At 43.3% G+C, this 21,020-nt stretch overlaps 1 protein-coding gene across 1 annotated transcript in view; it reads right to left on the bottom strand.

Moving 5' to 3' along the window:
* The window catches only part of ERBB4 (erb-b2 receptor tyrosine kinase 4), a gene marked incomplete at both ends in the record, with an annotated part of 629,788 nt that overhangs the window by 277,819 nt on the left and 330,949 nt on the right, over positions 1 to 21,020 (bottom strand). Inside the window, one exon of the mRNA XM_084264301.1 lies at positions 14,224 to 14,410. Coding sequence (XP_084120427.1) covers positions 14,224 to 14,410 — 187 coding nt within the window. The remainder of the gene's footprint in view (positions 1 to 14,223; positions 14,411 to 21,020) is intronic.

The raw sequence follows: 21,020 nt of genomic DNA, 5'->3' as shown, positions 1-21,020 counted from the left end.
GAAAAGGGAAGGAAACATTTGCTTAAAGGCTCTTAACTATTCTTGTTTGTCTGGGAAAGGAGGGGGGCAGGGGTGGTGTGAGCATCAGGCACCATTGTAGAGATATACGCCTATAAGGTGTTTGTTCCTCTCTCTTTCTCCATATACAAGGCAACAGTGCACCTGGGAGCAAAGGGATTAAATAGCTTTTTTTCAAAGAGCGGCCTCAGAGGGAGAAGGCTGCTACTAAGGTATTTAGGCAATGCTAGTATCACTTCAAGAGCAACATTAGGGACAAGGTTAGTAGGGCACTCCATCGTTACAGTCAGCAGGGCAAGAGATGCCTTTTCCCCTTCAGTTGCATTCACTTCCCGCCTGCCCCCCACAAGTTGTCATGCTGTGCTAGGTCAAGCCAGTAGCAATAATTAAGAAAGGCCTATTCTTCACACATGGCTTGCACGGGGTTTCACTAAAATCAGTTTTGAAGTCAAGTCAGTTCAGCAGGTATGAAATCCCAAGTGAATGTGCTTAACTTAGTGCACAGACATCAATTTAGCTCATCTGAGTTACTGAAGTAGGCTAAATCAATACAAGGCACTTGTAAATGGATTTAAAAGAACAATCGTGTGGGGTTTGTTTCAATTTAACAAGTTGTGTTAAGGAGAGACTTTAGTTAAACCCAAGTAAGGCTTCTTTGTTGGCTGTCCTTAAGCCCTAGATTATGACACTAATTACCCGTATAAGAAAGGACAAAGGAAAGCAAGCTTTGGCACAGAGGAAAGCAGGCTGCATCAGATCTCACATCCATGGATGGGAAACCGTCTATCAGAAGCTCCTATCATAAACTTCCTATCACTGGGGCAATGAAATCACGGTCCTGCAATGCTAAAGCACATAAGCACCAGTCACATGCTAACGTCAAGAGAGAGCCAGAAACCTCCTCCGGTAACTGAGATGCTGCAGACAGCACAGCCTCTGTCTTCAAGGCTATGCCTGGGCCTAGAGCTCAGCAAGATGCAGCAAGGCAGCTTTCTTATTGTCCTCTTGAAAAGACTTGGTATGGATGCCAGCAACAGGCAGGAACAAAAGTTTTGAAATGGCCCTGGAAGGCATGGATTAACTATGTCCTTACCTGTCTGTGAGCTGGTGCTTGTTGGGAGACACAACCCTAACTAGAACATGCAGCTATCAGTGTGCCAGGCAGCACACAGTCTCACCACTCCAGTGCTTGGGAAGTGAGAAGGAGGCTGCAAGTTAATTTATGCAGCTCCCTCCTCCCCATCAATTCGTATCTGGCCCTAGAGAAGGCTGCAAAAAGGGTTACATATGCTATAATACTTATCTGAATGCAACCTGACTGAAGGTAGTTCCTTCCAGCCTCCCTTTCCTCGGCAACAGGACATTATTTTCACGTCCCACAGTTGCCTTCCTAGGACTGGCACAGCACGGTAATCTGTCACAACCTGTCTCTATGCAGACAAATTTTCCCTTTTGCCAGAAACACCCCAAGAAAAACAAGATAGAAGGCAGCTGTCTCCAGAGCAGGATGCAAGAAAGAAGAGTCCCCCAAGCTGAGAAGCACACAGACAGCGCTGCCACTTCTTCCTTGAAGCCAAGCAGTAAGGTTGGCTAGTCCCACTGACAAAACAGTGATTGCAATTACGTATTTTTTCGATTTATACCAGAGGCTAAATTAACAGATTAACGTTTACTTCTAGCCCCTGCTACCAGCCTGAAGGGGAAATGGAGCAGAATGAGGTCAGCAGAAGTCACAGCTCATTCAACCCATCAGTATAGTCAAATTTGCTCAGCAGAGCTTTGATTACTTTTCCAAACTCCAAGGCTGGTTCTTTTTTTCTTTTTTTTTTTTTTTTTTTTTTTTGAAAGGAATAAAAGGCTAAAAGTAAGGCTATGTTAAGATATTAATGAATCTCTCAACTAGCAAAACTATTATCTTTATTTGGGAAGCTGAATGCTTCTGAATATTAAATCAAAACCACTCAGCTCTGAACATCCAGACATCCAGAAGCCTTGCTCCTTGATGAAACGGTGGTGTAGCGAGATTTACTGAGCTCTTGTGGGGCCAACTGTACAGCCCATGGGATTAAGCCATTACACAGTCACAGCCATTAAAATATCCCTCTCAGCTCTCTTTCTGACACACGGAGGAGGATGCTGCCCTTGCAACCTTACCCTGTGCATATTTTAGCTTGGTGCCTCCTTTTAAGATATGAAGCCTCACTTAAAGATCAGCACTGTCAAAGCAGAAGAGCCTCTGTGCCCAGCCATTGCTGAGACATTTCACGACTGTCACCTTCACCTGACAGTAGCAACACAGTTCTCCTGGAACTGGCCTGTCGCAGTACTTCAGTGTGACTGCCAGAAGCAAGGATACCACAAGCAACAGTTAACTCTGCAAGAGAAAAAAAAACCCAGCTGTGCAGTCACAACATCATTTCAAGCACTCCTACACACCCTGTGTAGGAATAGAAAAGAAAAAAGGCCCAAAAAAAGGGAAAAAAAGTACTCAAGTCCTGGATCCACCCAGTTCATTTTCTACTTGGAGGGTTTCAATAATCCCTTCCACCTTTGACCGGCTTTCCCAGCAAAGCCTGAGCCATCAGCACTAGTCCAAGATGGCTGTGCCTGCATGTTACTGTGAGCAAATGTCAGCCGGGGGCAACTCACAGTAGCAGGGCTTTGACACCTAACTGAAAAGTAACATACATCTGTTAAAGAAAGAAATACACAGCACTTTGGTCTGTAAGAACAGCCAGCCGTGTACTGGCTATTTTCTTGGGGAAAAAAAATAAATAAATTAGGGAGCATAGTATCACTACCTCAGAATAAAACACGATTCCTGCTCAATGCAGTAAGGCTGGCAGAGAGCACTCACACTATGATACGCCAGTCTCTGGACGTCCTGCCAATGGTGGTCAATGTCCGACTCTCCCAGAAAACAGCTCATAACTATCTATTAAACACCAAGGAAAATCTGCAGCCAACCCCCATGGGTGTCTTCTGCAGCCTATGACATACTACGTAAGTTGTGTCCATCCCAGGTTCCCCATGAACCATGTATGGGACAAGGAGCTTTGTTTTTCTCTTCCCTTCATTTGTCTTACCCTTTTCCGCACCACAATTTTTTTATTAGCAGCAACATTTGCCCCTCTCCTGCGTTATATTTTTATTAGTGTTTGCAACACTGTGCTCAGAATAATGGATCTTTAACCAGCTGAGGCTTGTACAGAATTCAAGTATTAGGGGAAGAGAATCATTATTATTTCATAGAAATGAAACTCAGTTAACTCCACCAGAGAGCAGAAACACATCTCCTGGACTACACATCCACTTTGCTTCCCATACAAAGCTAGTCATTTCAGTAGGATCTGGACCAGACCCTCAAGCCAGAGAATGAACTCAGTCATAACCTAAATCTTGCCACAAACTTTCCCACTAATTCAGGTGCACTTATTTGACATTACTTGGGCTTAAAAAGAAAGGAACCAGAATGCTTTTATAAAAGACATTACGAAATGGCAAAACAAGTGCATCACTCCAAGATACAACTCGCTCCTGCACTGAGTTCTCCACTACAGAACCAGGCAGATATATACCGGGAGTCCAGAGTTAGTTATATCATCTAAAACCAAGCAGAGATACACAGAAATTAGCTCTTTATATCCAGCACAATCTCATATGCAGTTGCTGCCTGCTCTAGGGACACCCACAATAGTCTGAAGCTTGTATATGGGGTTAAGTTCAGACATGGCAGCAAGCAGCTCCTGAAAAAAACCCACCACAACAATTTATCCTGCCAAGAAGCAGGTAGCTCATGTCAAAACATGTTGACAGACCTGCCCCACAATGAGCAGCTGTGCTGGTTCATTTACAACTTGCTCTGTAAATCTGTTTTTCACTGGACACACTCTTACAACAAAGGACCTATCTTATGACTGATACTGGGGTGAAGTATGACCAGAAAACAACTTTTCAACCTTTATAAGGTTTTGTTTTTAAATCCTTCCATTTCCTAGACCAGGCAAACAAACCAAGACCGAATATTTTCAGAATGTTAAAATCCAACAGAAAATTCAGTCTAAACCAGATTCAATTATTATTGTTCAATTAACACAAATTATGGTAATCTTTTTGTTGCAGAGGATGTGAGTTACTTTGTAAAAGAAAGCATGAAAAGCTGTTTAATATCATAAGTCACAGATTTTCATTTTTCAGTGAAAGACAGTACCTGCAGATTTTAGCACGTTTCCCTTTATTGTTTAAACTACTCCTTTCTCACTGAAAGTTTCCTCTTCAGACATATTTCAATTTTTAAGAAGTTGTCGAAAAACCACTACTACCTCTAACCGAAATCTAGGTACAGAAGACTGGAGCAGATGAGCTGCTCTCACTCTGCATGGCAGTCTTGGCAAGAACATCTTGACCCTCTCCATGTAAAACCCAGCCTCCCCACCCCTTCCTCAGATACTTGTGCCCCAGAGCCATTTTCAATGCTGATCAACTCTTCAGCCCCTATGCTGTGACGGAAATGAGCTCCCAGAGTTTTCACAGCCTTTAGCATCAATCTGAATGTGCACCCAGTTAAAAAAAAACAACGTTGCAATCTCCTCTCTCCAGTACGGTAGACACAGCCGTCTTTGTCTTTGATCCTGCCCTTGCTTCCATGCCCCCGCGTCAGGAGTACTCGTGTTTTCAGACCCAAAGCATGCGGCAACGCTATTTCTGACAGGCAGAAGCTGGCTCCCAAGGGAATTCAACTATGAGCGCGGCACTTGTACGATGATTGGTCAGATGGATGCCCTCTTGCTTCTATGCCTTAAAGAATTGAAAGCATGTCTAGGAAAGTTTCACCAAGGGGAGGGAAAAAAAAAAAAGGAGGAAAAAAAAGCCAGGCAAAGGGGTTTCAGAGAAGAGAGCCCCTTGAGCGATTCCCAAACATCAAAGAAAAAGGCCTCCAGCCTGTTCTCCTCATCTGATACCTTTGTTCCCCACTCCACGCCTGCAGGCACGTTCCATGCAATTCACAAAAGGCTCCTACAGTCCACTGACAGCTCTGCGTCCACATGCATTACCTGCCTCCCGCTCTGATTACCTCACGCTGTCACTTCAGACCAATCAAAGTCCATTTTATATGGAAAGCATCTGTTGCAAAGCTAGGTGGGACCGACCAGGGAGTCTCCAGTCCCAGAGAATTCCAGTAGTTCTGTATCAGACGAGCTCCTTTGCAGTCTGTTTGTTCCCTTCCTCAGTAACGCGGTTCCAGCTCAGATGAGTTCTGCCATTAGATTTTGGGGCACATACGCGGATGTTTGGCTCTTCCTTACCTCTGTTCACACGGTAATTTCCCTTCTTCTGCAGGTCTGCATTTCTGTTTTTATGTTCCACTCAAGGTTACCTTTCCCTGCCCATCTCTGCGCTTACCTCAGCGGCTCCGCAGAGATGCAGGGCAGGTGTTTCAGTGTTACAAAGCACACTTACAATCACAGCACGCCCAGCTGCCTAGATATGCTGCCCTTGAATGCATCACTGTCATCACATCCACTCCCATGGGGCAGGGTGTGGGGAGCAAATGAGCCAGGCCAGAAAGGGTCTCTGGAGACAGCTGCAAATGTAGGTCCCTTTTACCTCCTCCAGTCACGTAAAGGAAAGTTCCTGACAGTAAACTCCTTGCTCCCCATCAGGTACTGCTGTTATCTGTGTGCGACTTCAGACCCAGTGCTCACGTGGGGGGAAGCTAACGGAGTTTCCCTCACCTGGGAATTCCAATTGCAGGCAGAACCTGTCAGCGTCAAGCTGCAGACAGGTTCAATCTGCTGGAACTTTGCCTAACACACAATGCATCCTTCTAACAGTTGCGTTTCCCTTTCACACCCCAACATACAAAGACTGTGCGATCAACCTCAGTTTCAGACAAACTCCTAATGAACTGCTGCTCACTCCTGCCCTTCACGCTGCTGCACAGCTCAAGGCTGCTGCAGGACCAGCCCCCCCTCCCAAGTTAAAACTACACGATGCTGGTTTTAACAAGACTAGGCCCAGCACTGGTAAAGCTGACTTGGGATGCTGCAAGAAACAGGTTTGTGTGCGGGCAAGGAACAAACAGCCTGGGATCGAGCTGGCCAAGGAGAAGGTGGGAGCACTTGCCTCTGTCAGCCTGCAGGCAGTGAAGGCTACGTGACAGTCTCACCCCTGTGCCAAGTGTTTGGGAGGGCTTTTCTGTCTCCTCGTGTCTGCAGGGCCTTCCCCTGAGCTAGATGTAGTAAACGAAACAGGTTTTGGTTCATTGCCTCTCCAGTCCCTCCATAGAGAATTTCTAGGGAATTTCCCTCGGCAGCACATGACATGAAAATGAACAAGCATGAAAATATTCTCGGAACACCAATTATTTCCACCATGTAATCCTAGGGGTCTGACCCAATCTTCTTTGAACTCTGTGGGACTTTTGTGTTTGCAACGAATGGCGTCCTAAACCCCAACTCCTTATTCCTACAGGTTGGTAAGCAAAGCTAGAAAAGGGAGCTCTCTCTTGGATTTGGGTTTAAATCCAGGTCTGGAAGTGTGTGCTGCCTTGCAGACACACACTGACTCAGACACATGCTGAAAGCCACTGAAATGCCTTTGATGAGCTTTAAGTGAAGGCACTAAACTCAGCACCAGAGCTTCATGCCATTTTGAGCCCCAGACGTCAGCAGTCCCACACTGCTGGAGGCTGGTCCCTCTGCTCCACCACAGGAGCTCACTGTGGGCAGGCAGAGAATGCCTACCACCCTCCCACAACTGAACTACCTTGCTTGGTAACCTGCCTTTTGCTAGGGAGCGCTGAGAGGTTACATTCCCTCTGTAACACAAGGCTTTTAATTATTTTACAAAAGAACCAAATTTCTTGTCAGCTGTAGCCTGTCAGAAAGAAATAAAAAAATCAATGAATTCAGAAGACAGTAGAGAAAAAGAGGAAGAAAAGAAAAAAGGCCACTGAAATTAGTGCTTCTTTCACTTACCTGAACTGAAGAAGATAACACTACTGGACTAACAAGGATTTTAATTTCTAAAATACTTAGTCAAGACCAGAACTTGGCCTGGGCTATGGAGCACAATCCGGCTTGCTCTTTCCTTACCAAGCAGGTGGGAAACTGGGATAAATTTTTTTCAGCAGTGCTGTCTCTGTAAACAGTACCATTTCTCCCTGAGTAATGCTGATTGCATTTTACTTAAGTTACAGCGTAGCTCAACACAGCTCTGTCCGGCACAGTTGGATGTTCCGAAATGCCACCCATTCCTGACCTATGGGATTGAAATGGAGGGATTACTGTGTTCAGATGTCTAACTCCCTGGAAAGCATGCGGCCAGAGAAATCACTGCACTGCTGAAGCTCTCGAGTCACTGAAGTCAGCCAAAGCTACTCCATTACTGGAAGGCTTTGGTATTACTGGATTTATCTTGATTGCCTGTATTTCTAAAAAGCTAAAGGGGGTGCTTCATACCTCCAGAGCTTTGAGAATTTCTTGCTTCATAATTGAAAAATGCACAGACAGAGGGAACTGCTGCAGATAGGTAAAAAGAAGAAACTGCCAAGAAAAAGTGAATGAATTGTGTTATTATTTTACGTGGCATTATCAGGTGACAATTGCAGCATGTCTGGATATATTTTATAATGACATTTAAACTAATATTTGTCAGTGTTAAAAGTTGAATCCTACATCATCCCAGATCCTACCTGAGTAGCATTTTTATGCCAAACTCTCAGAATAAATCAGATTAAAGTGGGCAAGCATTGTTTTCTCCATGTGGTGATTCAACTGAAAGCAGAAGAGGTGTCCATTACCATGGGTCTAGGAAGGATTTCCTCTGTCTCCTCTAGACCCCAGTCCTTCCTCCCAGTCCACTGCCCTCCTTTACGCAGCAGCCATGTACGAAAGCCCAGGACAATGTCCTTCTGTTTTGCAGGGACCACAGTCAGGAGTGATGTACTGTGTCCGCTTTGCTGAGTTATTTGGCCCGAGCACGGGACACAAGCAGTGCGGTTAACACAATTTCTAAACCTAACTAGGCTCAGTGCTAGCTCAAGGATCTCTGTACAAGCCCTGCTACACAGTGTAGACATGCCTTGAGTCAGCTATCATTAGCTGGTATTAATCCTGACAGAGCACCCTGAACACAACATCCTTATAAAAGGGCTTAAGTGGGAGTTAGGCACTAGTTAACTTATAAATTAAAGCGTGAATTAAATTATCCACTGAAGAAAGTAAAAGACAATTTAAATTGCACTTCATTATGAAATCAAAGCAAGGAAGCCAATTTACACCAGCTAAGGATTTGGCCTAGTATCTCCTCCCGACGATATTAGGCTCTATTTTGTTGCAGGAGAAGCTGTACAACATTAACCTATCCTGCTGCATGACACTGGCGCCTCATGTCAAACTTCCTGGATGTAGCTTTCAATAAACAGCTTTAGACATCTGCAATCCCCTACATGCATTTCATGGGGGGGGCGGGGAGAGGGATGGGACACACCCACAAACAACTTTCAGTGCGATCCTTTGAATTTCCAGTTAGCACGATATCATTATGATGATGAGCTTTTCGTTTCATTCCCTGCCATAATCATTCCAAACAAAGTTGCACATTTCAAACAATAGAGACAGAACTGGAAACAGTAAAATACTTGGAAAAAATATAATTGAATATAAATTGTTGTTCAACAAGTTGCGAAGAATCACAGACATTAGTTATGCCATTTAGTGTGATAAAGGCATATCCAAAGACTTCGAAGAGATTGGGCAAAATTTCAGCCTCACTGAAATTTAAAATACAATGTCCCACCCGTTACTAAATGTAATAAACTCCTGAGTATACATCTTCGGGGCTCAAAATCAGTGTTTATTTCTGGCTGTATACAATATACCTATTTGCCTTGATACCACCTATGAGCAATTTTCTGCTAGCTGGAGGCAGTCGCTCTTCAGCCTGCAGGTCCCGTATCTGGGATTCCTCAGGGCCACGTCTGCATCCATAAGCTGAGCTGAGGAGTACCTGGAAGCGTTCCCAGACACTGATGCCAACTGGCAGGGAGCAGCCTGAATCCACACTAGTAACTGCCACCGTGTTCAGCACAGGGTGGCTGCGCACCGACTGCCAGCAGAGATCCGTCTCCGGACTCTCCCACCTGCCAGATCACACCTAGGATGTCTGAGGTGAGCAGTAGCTGGAACAGGACAATTTTATTTTTTCCCAGTAAACGGTCTTAACGGTCTCCTGGGAAAGAGGAGACAGACGTGTGCTAGCAGGCACACTTGCATTTTTAAGTGTGGGGACAGCCGCAAGCCTTGTCCCCTCTGTCCACAGGGGTGACGCGAGCAAGGGGAACCCATGGCACGTCCTGCACTGCGCCCTCAAGATCTGTGCCACCACACACAAGATTCTCCTTTCTCAAGGGAAGCACAGCCATGCTTGAGGTGTTCCTCCCTTTATTCCCATCCACTGGCTGGTCAGCAAAGATGTGCTGAGGTACAAAAGCCTCCGTGTCTCTGCAGCTCCATGGATATAGGGAAAGGAGCAGTCCCAGGCGATCCCAGAGCCACTGCAGCTGCTTCTACAGGGCTGATAACAACCCCTGCAGCAGCCCTGCACACAGAAGGTACCAAAGGGATTTTTTAAACAAATTCTTCATTCCTCCATGTATCCTAGCAACACCTCTCAGAGGTTAGAGATGCAGCCTTGCACACCTGTTGCATGGGGAGCCTGAGGCAAGTTACATATTGCTTTCTTCCCAGCTCCCTCCACCCGTACAATGCCACAGCGATTAAGAAATATGCCATGGTCTGAATACCTCAGTCTTGTCCACTCAGGCAGGGTGTCACACACAAATGTTTCCATCTCTAAACACCAGCAGTGGCTTGTACACTGTGCGCCTGGTTGCAAGGAAGGGTCTTCCTGATGTAGGCTGAGGGCTTTGTGATTGAGGCAATAAAAAGGGAGTGACCTTAATCCCTGCCCCAAAACGTGCTTTATGTGCCGTCACACAGGGCTGAAGGAGCTCAGGCCCCTGAGCAGGTATCTAAATAAGATTTCCAAAACTGCTGCTAGTTCAAAATGTGCACAGTGTACAAAAGTGGAAGAAAGTTCAATTCCTCCCATGCACTTTCCTCAAACCCAATTGAGTTGCAATATAATTACAGTAAACAAGCAGTTCTTGTAAAAAAAACCCTAGAACCTTGTTGAAAAGCAACCTTTTTCATGAGACGTCAATATTGGTTTTCTCCTCTAAAGCAACCCTTAGCATTTTCAATTTCTTGTGGGGCTAAAAAAAGCTACTGAAATGATATAGAAATGATCTCAGAACTTGAAAATTTTGCTTTACAGAACAGTTAAAAAGAAATGTAATCAAAACCTTTTAAAAAACCCTATTATAAAAATCTGTAGAAAGGGAAATCTACCTATACCCAACGAAATGGTCCTTTCCCTAAGATTCTCCTTCCCATCAAATTCAATTTCCCTTCTTTGGCCATCATTGACCAAATCATTTCAGCTCCAGTAGGAATTTGTCATTTGAACCTCAGCTTTTACGATAACGTTTATCTGCATTCCTGCAAAACAAGAAAATAACTACAGATTTTTCTGGGGTTTTTTTTTGTGTGTTACTGAATTAATCACTCCTAAGACCACTTCATTCTGACATATTCAAGGAATGCAAGGGTTGCACAGGCACATGCAGGGGAACCTCTGCCCCAAGGCCAACAGGGCAGATGAGTCTATCTCCACTCCAAGATACATCATTTGCTGTAGACCTCTCTTCGTCTTCACTTAGAGGAAAATATGGGATACTTCATAAGTGGTTTTGGCACTTATGAGTTATCCCTCTTTCCCCACTCATGAAGATAAACGCCCTAACGAAACACAGCCGTCAGGTATTCTCTGTATTTTTTATTGTAAGTGTGAACAATGATTATGCCCTTTCATTGGATAAGTTAAGGTTGGCTGCCTAGCTACCTGGGGAAGACAGGAATGATTTGCACTAGCTCACAGAGAATGAATGAAAGAAGGTGACATACCTTCTCCCTCAGCATCAGTTATTCTGCTAATCTCAGGCTGAATAATATGTCCAGAATGTCAAACCTTCCTTTTTACTTTAAGGCTACTTGGCAGCTGAATCTGCAAGCAGAGATGAGTCCAGCTGAGATGGCAGCAGCCACTTCATTAGTTCAATGCCTGTTTGTTTCTGACACTTCTGTGGAGCCATTGATAAAGTTTTTGTAACAAGCAAGAAAGGAATTTTTATAGCTAAGATTTTTTGCAAGTGTCACGTTAATTTCAGGACATGGTCCTAGCCTGCATTATACAAACAAAACTCCCTTACGGGTTGACAGACATTGTGAGTGAAAACTGGATCATGTTTTCTGTGTGAGATAAAACTTACTGCCTTCACGTCTGTCTTTTTTTTATATATATATACATATACAGAGTATGGGAAGAAATTCAAGTGTTTCAAGTTACATTTGAATATGAAAACCTGACAGACATATCTGGCAATAAAAACACAGCTGTTAACACCACACTGAAAATAATGCAGTGGTACTGCACAGGAAGATGAAATCCCATCTCTGGTTAAGTCTGAGGGTAACCTGCAGGTGAGAGCAGCTTCCTCCTTTGTTTACCACAGAGAGTAGTGTTTGTATTTGTATATTGTGCAGTGCTGGGAAGAAATACCCTCGGGATCCCATCATCCAGACACTGCACAAATAAGAACAGAACTTCCCAAAACACTGCAAACAAGGCATAAGCCCTGGAAAGGCCGTTCTTCATGTGCAAGGCAAGAGCTATGCTTATATTTTACTCAAGTGGAAGAGATGCACCATTCAAAGCCTATCTGCAGTAGACTAGAAGCTCGAAGGATGCAAGCTTAGAGGGGCTGCTTCATCTTAAATTTAATAACAAATCACCAGTTCTTTCTGCCTGTAAATATGGAGCACTTGGTAGATGCAGGATCAGTTCAGGCACAGCCAATCTATCATAGCCTCGCAACATCACTGACTCCCACATCCACTAGTTATTTTTATGCAGCTACTAGTGCTAAGGATGTGTTAGGAAAATAAATTAAGCATTAATATGCTCCAGGAAGAGCATTTGCAACAAGCAGCAGGTTGGGGGTTAAAACAGCCAGGTGCATCTTAACCAGTACACAGAATGGTCAAAGAACAGCTGCTGAAGAGCCTCATGAGGCCCTGGCACATGCCATCTAGAAAATATTAAGAGTATTTTGAAGCACACACTGGCTCATATTCAGCACCCAGAAGCTATTTTAAGTGCTCAGTGGAGACAGGCTAGTGTTATTAGGGCACTTTTCTTCCAAGAGACAACAATACATTTTGAGCCAAATAATCCCATTGGAGGGCTTTGTAAACACCTAAATCAGATGAAGTGGCTGTGATGATCTCATGTTAGGAAAGATTCAAAGGCTGAGCTAAGGCAGATTTTTTTTACGGCACTTGAAAAGAAAGTCAAGCTGTTTGCTGGGCAGCTTTGGTGCTGTGCCGATCCAAAGAGAAGCTTTGGAGTCAGAAGAACTGTCTTGCTACATGGCAGCTGGTTTAAGAAGAAAATCTTGAGCTACAAAATAAGTTTGAGGCTTTTTACCTTACTGAGAAGCAAAGCCATGGCTAAACGAGCAGTGAAAATACCACCCTCGCTTCCCAGCAGAGTAGCAGCCTCAGATCCAAGAGGAAAGGGTTCCAATCCTTCTCTGGCCTTGGCCTCACATCACCTCTCTGGTCCAGTTTCACCCAGACTGATGACTTTTATAAAGCATTTTGAGACCCATAGACAAGTACACGAAGAAACAGATAATGCTATTATTACCCAATGCTATGACTGTTTATTATGTCAAGGCATAGAGAGTAACAATGAACAGCCTATATCAGGAAGATGGGAAGAAATGTGGCAACAGAAGAGCAGGAAATCGAATTATGACAGTGACAGAGGGAAGAGTACTAGATGGCAGGATTTAGAGACCTTGGGAAGTACTCTGACATCAGCGTGATCCTCTCAGTAAGGAAAATTATGAAAGGGTGCTCTGTCAGGATTAACACCAGCTAATGATAGCTGACTCAAGGCATGTCTACACTGTTTTATGTTGTAATATATTTCAGGCCTCCTTGTGCCTTTTTGTCCCTCCTGTTTTTGAAATCTCAGCTGCACAGCGTGGCAAGGCTTGACCAAAAGGGAACTGTAAGGATTTGTGTGCTGCTCTGAATACTGTGACAGGAAAAAAAGTGGAGAAGGAAGGATGCCTAAATATAGTTCAGAAGGCTCCCACCTCTCTGTACTAGGGTTCTAACATCACATCCAGCTCAGGTCAGTGATTTTCAGTCAGCATTTAGCCTCTAGCAGAAATAAGGCCATTCCACAATCCCCAAAGCTTTGGGTAGAAATGATCATAGCTGATGAGGAACCAGGTATAAACAAAATACTTCCAGTGAACTCCTTAAAAAAGAGTTTTCCGCTGCCTGCACTTTATTAAGTTACAGTCCAGTGATATTTAGCCAATTTTTAATCTCTCAAACCACTGACTTAAGGATTCTCAGCTGGGAGAAATGAAATGTCAATCTACCCCACATCGTGATCCAGCCCTGAATTTACAGACGAACATATAACCACGGACATGGCTTAAATTTTTTTCTCAAGAAAATAAGCACTTTTCTCACTATATTTTATACAATACTTCTGCTTAGAAAAGGGAGTTCTAAAATTAGATACAGCCTCTCCTTCCCATCCCCTTCCTCTCACCCCAACCCCCCGGTACAGAACCAATGCTGATGGACACAGCAGCAAGAGTGGAGAGGATGCTAAAACTAAGCCAACTTGGCAGAAAATACTTAACACCTGAAGCAACACACATGCAATAACCAAAGATCACAAGGAAATGAACACACTCATGTTCTTGAAACTAGAGAAAAAAAGTTGATCTACTCTTTCAACAACTATTCTTGTTTTGAGTGTGCTCTTGGCATGAATTCCATACACAGTGTTTGATAGGTACTGAGAAAATTACAGTTGTGAACAAAAAAAAAAGGAACAAAATGAAGTACCAACGAGCCTCTCAAACAACATACAACTGCCAGCCTCTTGTGGTACCTCTGTAATTTGCAGAATGCAAGTGACTGAGAACACTGGGACAAATATTCAACACTTTGCTTGCGCTAAGCCATAACATCTGCAAGCTTTGCTTACCAGTCAAGTTCTTCAAGCCAAGTTCCCTGAGTCCAAAGTTACCATCCTTTCTGTAGTTAAGAAATATTGCCAAAGCGTATCGCTCTTCATAGAGTTTGGTCCCACGAACGATGCGAAGGTTCTCCAGAGGCAGGTATTCAAATTGATTCAAAGCCACCAAAACATAGCCTGTGACTTCTCGAATTGACTGAAAGACAAAAATTAAACAAACATATTAGAAATGGTCCATTTGTAATTGTTCTGTATTTCTCATACAGCGGATGCTCTAGTACAAGGTGCTGGTACTCAAGGAAAAAAACAAACCCTAAAGGCAAAAAACCAGCCAACTTCAGAAAACCAAATCTGTTTCAACTTACTGATTTTAATCACCTTTCTGTTTTCATTTAACTGAGGTTATTAGAGATACTGTTTGGAAAACCACAAACTAAAGAGATAGACATTCTTTTCAGTTTGATTAACCTTGAGTGGAAATTCACAGAATTAAAGATGCATGAAAGGATGACCTATGCAGGACATGAGCAGAATTCACTGAGGCAATGCCAGTAATTTCAGGTAACACTGTCCGTCTGCACAAAACAAGCTGTTGTATGGGATATGTCAGAGTGAGACTGAAAGGACATGCCATGAGTTAAGACAGGCACCTATGGAAGAGCTCTCTATCAAACAGGAGCAGGTGGTAGAAAGGGGGGATGGGTTTGGAAGATTAAATAAAGACAAAGTGCATATATTTTAACACTCATGTTTTAACTTCTAAATTAAATCAGGCAGTGAATATTTGCAAAGATTCAATTCCAGGTTTCATCAGGACAGTACTGGAACTATACATGCTATATATGCTATCAACTTTAATCAAAACTAGTATCAAAACCTTTAGCATAAGGATTGCCGCATCACTGAGTTGGCTTAAATCCTTCCGTGCTTGAGATGAACTACTCAATAGCCCTCCTGCTCATACTCAGGAATTGATTGCCTGGGTTGTAAAGGACAAAACCACCCTGAAATCCAGTAACTAGAAACAGGAGGTTTTTTTAAACCCCAAAGCTTATCAGAACGAAGACATTTTTAGAAAGAAAAAGAAGTTTAAAAGTATGTTCTTTTAGAAAACAGAATTCCTTCTAAGCAATTTAAATAAATGGCCAAGAAATCTACAAATGCTATTGAAAAAGTGTCATTTAAACCCTTGTTTCGAGCCCCACCATCCTTAATCGGGCTTTCACACAGGCTGAAGGATGCTCCTGCCCAGTGCTGCTCCCAGAAACGGGATATCCATGTTTGAAAAGATCTCTTAAATTCGGTTTTCAAATCTCACCTAATTCCATGCCTGCAACCACTGTATATGCGTGTATTTATGTGTGTATGTATATTTAATGGACAGAAATTGATACAACTAGTTGTGTACTTAAGTGTCTGCATGCACTTTTTTCTTCCCTTTGGCAAAGTCAATACCTTAAACAACACACAGAAAGAAAAATTCAGCTTAAGATAACGTGCACAGACTGTAACTAACGTGACGGGGACTTCAGTCAATACCATAATAAAAACAAACAGGCAAACAATAGTGGGCATTGAATTAAACGAGTTGTGTATGTATCATTAATAGAGAAAGGCAACACGGGTTTGCAGCACAAAGGACAGGCTTTTGCTTTGCTGTTTCAGTGCTGTTGCCATGATTTCATACATAAATATGCAAGAGCCTTTTAATTAGGTTTATAAAAGTTCATAAAATTATTAACAAGTGTGGCAGCATGCATAAGGAAGGATTTATATGACACAAACTCTAGGCACTAGCTGCCCTTCTAAAGTCAGACGTCTCTACTCAGCTGAAGCTGCTAAAAAAGCTCCGGAGCTATTTCAAGACTTGCTTGGCATCTAAACAGAGCACAGTGTCATTACAGGACTTTGATGAGAACCCAGTGAGTTGAGCTAGGTGGAGAAGTACGGTTCAGTAGCTCAATATTAAATGTAGAGCTGCATTATACCCTGGGACACTGATTCCATTATAATCAGAAGCTTTCCAGCTCTTTCACGATAGCTCTCTGCTTTCAGACATTTCAGCTTAGGCAGTTTGGTCAGGAATTTGTTTTTCACCATACGCAAAAATTTCCTGAAGCTGACTTTTTTAGCCTCTCTTCAGAATTTATTATACTCATCGCTTCACTTTCTCCACTGATATTCTAGGGATACTGTGACTCCTCTTATTAATTTAAAGAGATGCTTAATTTGGAATTGAGTTAAAAAAATTAAAAGCAGTTCTAAAAGTGCATCAGACCAAGTCCTCCCTGCCAATTTTTGTCACTTATAACTATGTTTTCTATTTTTAGGGGATGTCTTATTTACTGCTGTACAGCAAGTTCACCTGAAAGAGCCCTAATTCAGCATGGCACTGAAATTACACACTTAGTGGTAAATCCACATTCCAAAATTGAAACTTTAAAAAAGAAAGGAAGAAAAAAAAAATAAAAAAGGACGAAGTTTTGCCATTGATAATTGCGAACTGTCACCCCTAATCCAGAAGCCTTGGTATTTTGGTTTATCTGACTGAAATGGCAAATATTTTGACAACCCAGAGTATCCTTTCCAGTCCCATGGCTTCCAAACTCCTATTTATCTGCTAGAAAAAAACTGCCAGATTAATCCTTGCAAAACAAAATTATGAAAATAAACCCAAGGCTTTCTAATTTACTAGAACACAGCAACCTGACTGACCAAATCTTGTGGCCTGTTGTATTAGTTTGGCATTTTATTTTTTAATTCAAATTTGAATGAAAAAGGTAGGGTAATAACACGTTTTGCAGGCTGGTGAGTTTTCCAATTGGCCTAGCTTGAACAAACATACTGGGAGTGCAGCAGGAAGCTCCCATTTTGGCTGCTCCTGGCCAATGCTGTCACTTTGCCAGTCACTGCTAGTTTTGATGTGATTCTTACAGAAAATAGACACCTGCCCACTTGGAGCTCACTCCAAACCCTGTTGGAGTCACTGCAAAGATGCCTCTTGTCTTCCATGCAGACTCACAAATCCTCATGCCAGACAGGATCAGCCAGCCCAATCTTCCCCTCTGCAGTTCATGCCAAGGTTAGAATCATAGAATGATTGAATGGCATGGGCTGGAAGGGACCCCAAGGATCATAGAGCTCCAACCCCCCTGCCACAGGCAGGGCCACCAACCTCAGGCCTGGAGCTACACAAGGTGGCCCAGGGCCTCATCCAAGCTGGCCTTGAACACTTCCAGGGACGGGGCATCCACTACTTCTCTGGGCAGCCTGTTCCAGCACCTCACCACTCTTTCTGTAAAAAACTTACCCCTAATATCTAAGCTAAACCTTCCTTCCTTTCATCCCCCTTGTCCTGCCAGTGTCTACCCTTTTAAAAAGTTGTATCCCCTCCTGCTTATAAGCTCCCTTCAGGTACTGGAAGGCTGTAATGAGGTCCCCCCGCAACCTTCTCTTCTCCAGGCTGAACAAGCCCAGTTCCCCCAGCCTCTCTTCATAGGGCAGGTGCTCCAGCCCTCAAATCATCTTCGTGGCCCTCCTCTGAACCCTCTCCAACAGTTCCACATCTTTCTTGTATTGGGGGCCCCAGACCTGGCCACAGTACTCCAGATAGGACCTCACGAGGGCAGAGTAGAGAGGGACAATCACCTCCCTCTCCCTGCTGGCCACTCCTCTTCTCCAATCTTGCTTACTGACCACTGTGATTTTGTGGGACTCCACTGATAACCCCATTACACCCTTATTTTGACTGGAAATTCCTGTCCAGCATGATCTTGCCTTTCCTTGTCATCTTTCCAGCTCCTGAGACATGACCTGTTTTGTGAAGAAGTCATCGAGAGTGGCAAGCTCAGGCTCCCATAGCACTTTCTTTAGATCCAGCAGCATGGATGACTATATAGATTTGAACAAGGAAATGGCTAAAACTCAGAGGCTCCCTGTCACAGAGGGACATGGGATGGCTTTTGTTCGAGCCTTCTGAGCAGACACCTGGCTGTTCGAAAGCAGATGAGGAGACACCTCTGAGACTTCAAGAGCCAAAGGTGTCTGCTCCTCTGACCGGGCCTGTTAGGTATCAGATCCTGAACTAATAAAAGGCATGCTTTGAGCAGGAAACAAAAGGAGCCAGGGGAGAGAGTGAAGAGAGTAAAACCTTGACAAATGTAATGCCTCATGAGCTGCTTTAAAACCACACCAAGCCACAGGACTCAAGTTTGACTGACTTACCACAGAAAAGCTCTTCATCTACATTTCTGTACAAGAGACAAGCACTTGCGCCCCACAGCTTTCTGTGGGCTCGGCACTGCCCTGCACCCCAGAAACAGGCTTGGTAGCCTATAAACCAGTCTCCTATAACAGCCTCTACTATCCGCCAAAATAGCAATTTTTTTAAATTTTTAAACCTAAAGCCACATTACGCTTCGATGACAACAGACTCAGTCAAGGCGGTACATCCTGGAACTGCTTGTGCCCCCAGGCGCTGCCCCAGGTGACTGCTGCACCTCAGGGGCTGCCACAACATGGTGGCCAGAGCTCCCCTCAGTCCTTCCTGGCAGCCACTTCAGAGGGCGTGGGTGGGCCTGCCCAGGGCAAGCAGAGAAACAGTCCCAAAACAACACCAAAAATAAAAGGGCTCTTTTTCAGGTGATGAACTGTAAAACTGAGCTCTAGATAACCATTTCCTTCATTACAACTAACATTAGCGGGGTATGAGTAAAGCATTTTAAGCTCCCAACAGCAAAGCCAGAATTATCCTGTCATCTGGGAATAAAAGACAAGATTGGTCCTTGCCATCTTAAATCGTCCTTTGGCTTGAGTCAAATGAATCAGAGTGAAATGGAGCAAAATAACAGCAAAAACTTCATCATTCTGCGCAGAACAACAGATCAATGAACGATTAGGGAAGCTGATGTTTCTTATAACACTACCAAGTCGTCTTCATATCTATTGGGGGAGGTTAGGATGTGGCTGAGGCACTGAAGAGCGCTTTATTGTGGGTTTTTATTTCAGCTGCAGACACATTATTTATCCAGTTGCTGAACCCGACCAGGTAAAGCCCTTGTTGCAGCGTCTGACCAAACAAGCATCCCCAAACAAGCTGTAGCAAATGCAACCTGCTGTGAAGATCAGCTCACTCTTGGGGGACCACAGGCAATTCATTAGCTTTTAGGTTAATTTTCCCCTTTTTCATAGAAGCTAAGTAAGTTCCAAGTCTGCTTTGATCTCACTTTGGAAGTGCCCACAAATACAAGCACAGGAAATGGGGTTCACCTGAAGAATGAGTGTGTCTAGTTCACAAATATTAAAAAGAAAAAAAAAATGAAAAAGACATAAAGAATATATATTCAGCATATTTTTCATACATGAGGAAAGTCTGGGAAAGAAGTTTCTTCTTCTACCAAAAAGAGGGAAATAAAAAGGGCAAAGAACATAAAATTAGATACAGTTAGGGAATAACCCAAGTGGACACTTTTCATCCCATCTGTTGCAAATACAGTAATTTCTATTTTCAGGAGATATCCATTTCATGAGGCTGCAGCAAGGCTCCTTGTGTGGCTCAGCTGCAAGCAGATAACAGACATCTCCTGTCTCTGATCCAAGGAGCCAGGCTGACCCTCCAACCTGAACTGTGCACTTTGCCACATTAAATTAAATCCTAAAAAACTCGCATTTCCAAGTGATACAAAGGGAAAAATATTTCCTAAGTACATTAACCACCACATCATCATCTTCAGAAGCTTTTCACACACATCTTAAGTTGACTTGAACAGAGAATTTCACATTTTGCTTTTTGGTCAGTTAAAAGTTACACATTTATATCTGGTTAGAACTGTGCAACATCCAACTGGCCAAATGTGTTTGCTGTTTTTATGATGAGGAAAAAACAGATTACAGCAAGGACAACACTTACTTAACTTGAAGCAAGTTCTCAGGGCAGCCACAAAAACCAGCTTCACAAAATTCAGTCAGGCATGTTTGTGAGTGTGTTGGCAACCGAAAAAACTGTCAATTAATTTTCATTAGTTTTTCATACATTTTCACCCAAGCAATGTGATGTGTCTTTCATTGTCATAATTTAAAAAATTAGCATCCACCGAATAACCACGAAGTGGCCTCTAAGCAGCTACGGCACTTCCAATGCTAACGAAAGGAAACACTAATATCCACAACCGCGGAAGTAACTGGCATATTGCAATTTATGGAGCTCAATTAGCGGTTCCATGCATTGCTCATTGACGGTTATGCATTTTTAATGACAGGATAAACTAAGATTTTCAAGGGAGTTGGGGAGAAGTATTTATGGGATTCAGGCACATGGCTGTTGCCAGCTTCTCTCAAAGCCCCATCCATAACTATGAGAAATAAATAGGTAGGACATACAGACATTTCTCATGTCTGAGAGGGTACTCCATTTAGAGACATCAACGCTTAAACAGAGTTCGCATGTAAGGAATTTTATTCCACCACAAGCTCACTTCTTTCTCCTTCCACACTGCACACCCTTCAGTTATGTCAACACTTGTGAAACTGTGATGTTAGGCCTCTCTGAGCACCAGCAGTTTTTCAGATACGCTGTACAAGCTTCAATAAAAATCCCTCAAGTTTGTGCACGCTTATCAATGTCAGAACACAGATTGTGAGAAACATTCTTCTGCTGCTTGATCCAGAAGCAAGCGGTGTATCGTGACTAGAGTTGCCTTAGCTGCTGCAAATAGTTTATCGTCCAAAACACTGAAGTTCACTAAACACTAAAGTTTAGTTTTTAATTTGTTCCCCCAAAAAAGAAGAAACTTCTGGTAGCCTTCCAG

Source organism: Gallinula chloropus, assembly GCF_964237585.1.
Source record: "Gallinula chloropus genome assembly, chromosome: 5".
Taxonomy (NCBI): Eukaryota; Metazoa; Chordata; class Aves; order Gruiformes; family Rallidae; genus Gallinula; species Gallinula chloropus.
This window is presented reverse-complemented; position numbering and strand designations above follow the sequence as displayed.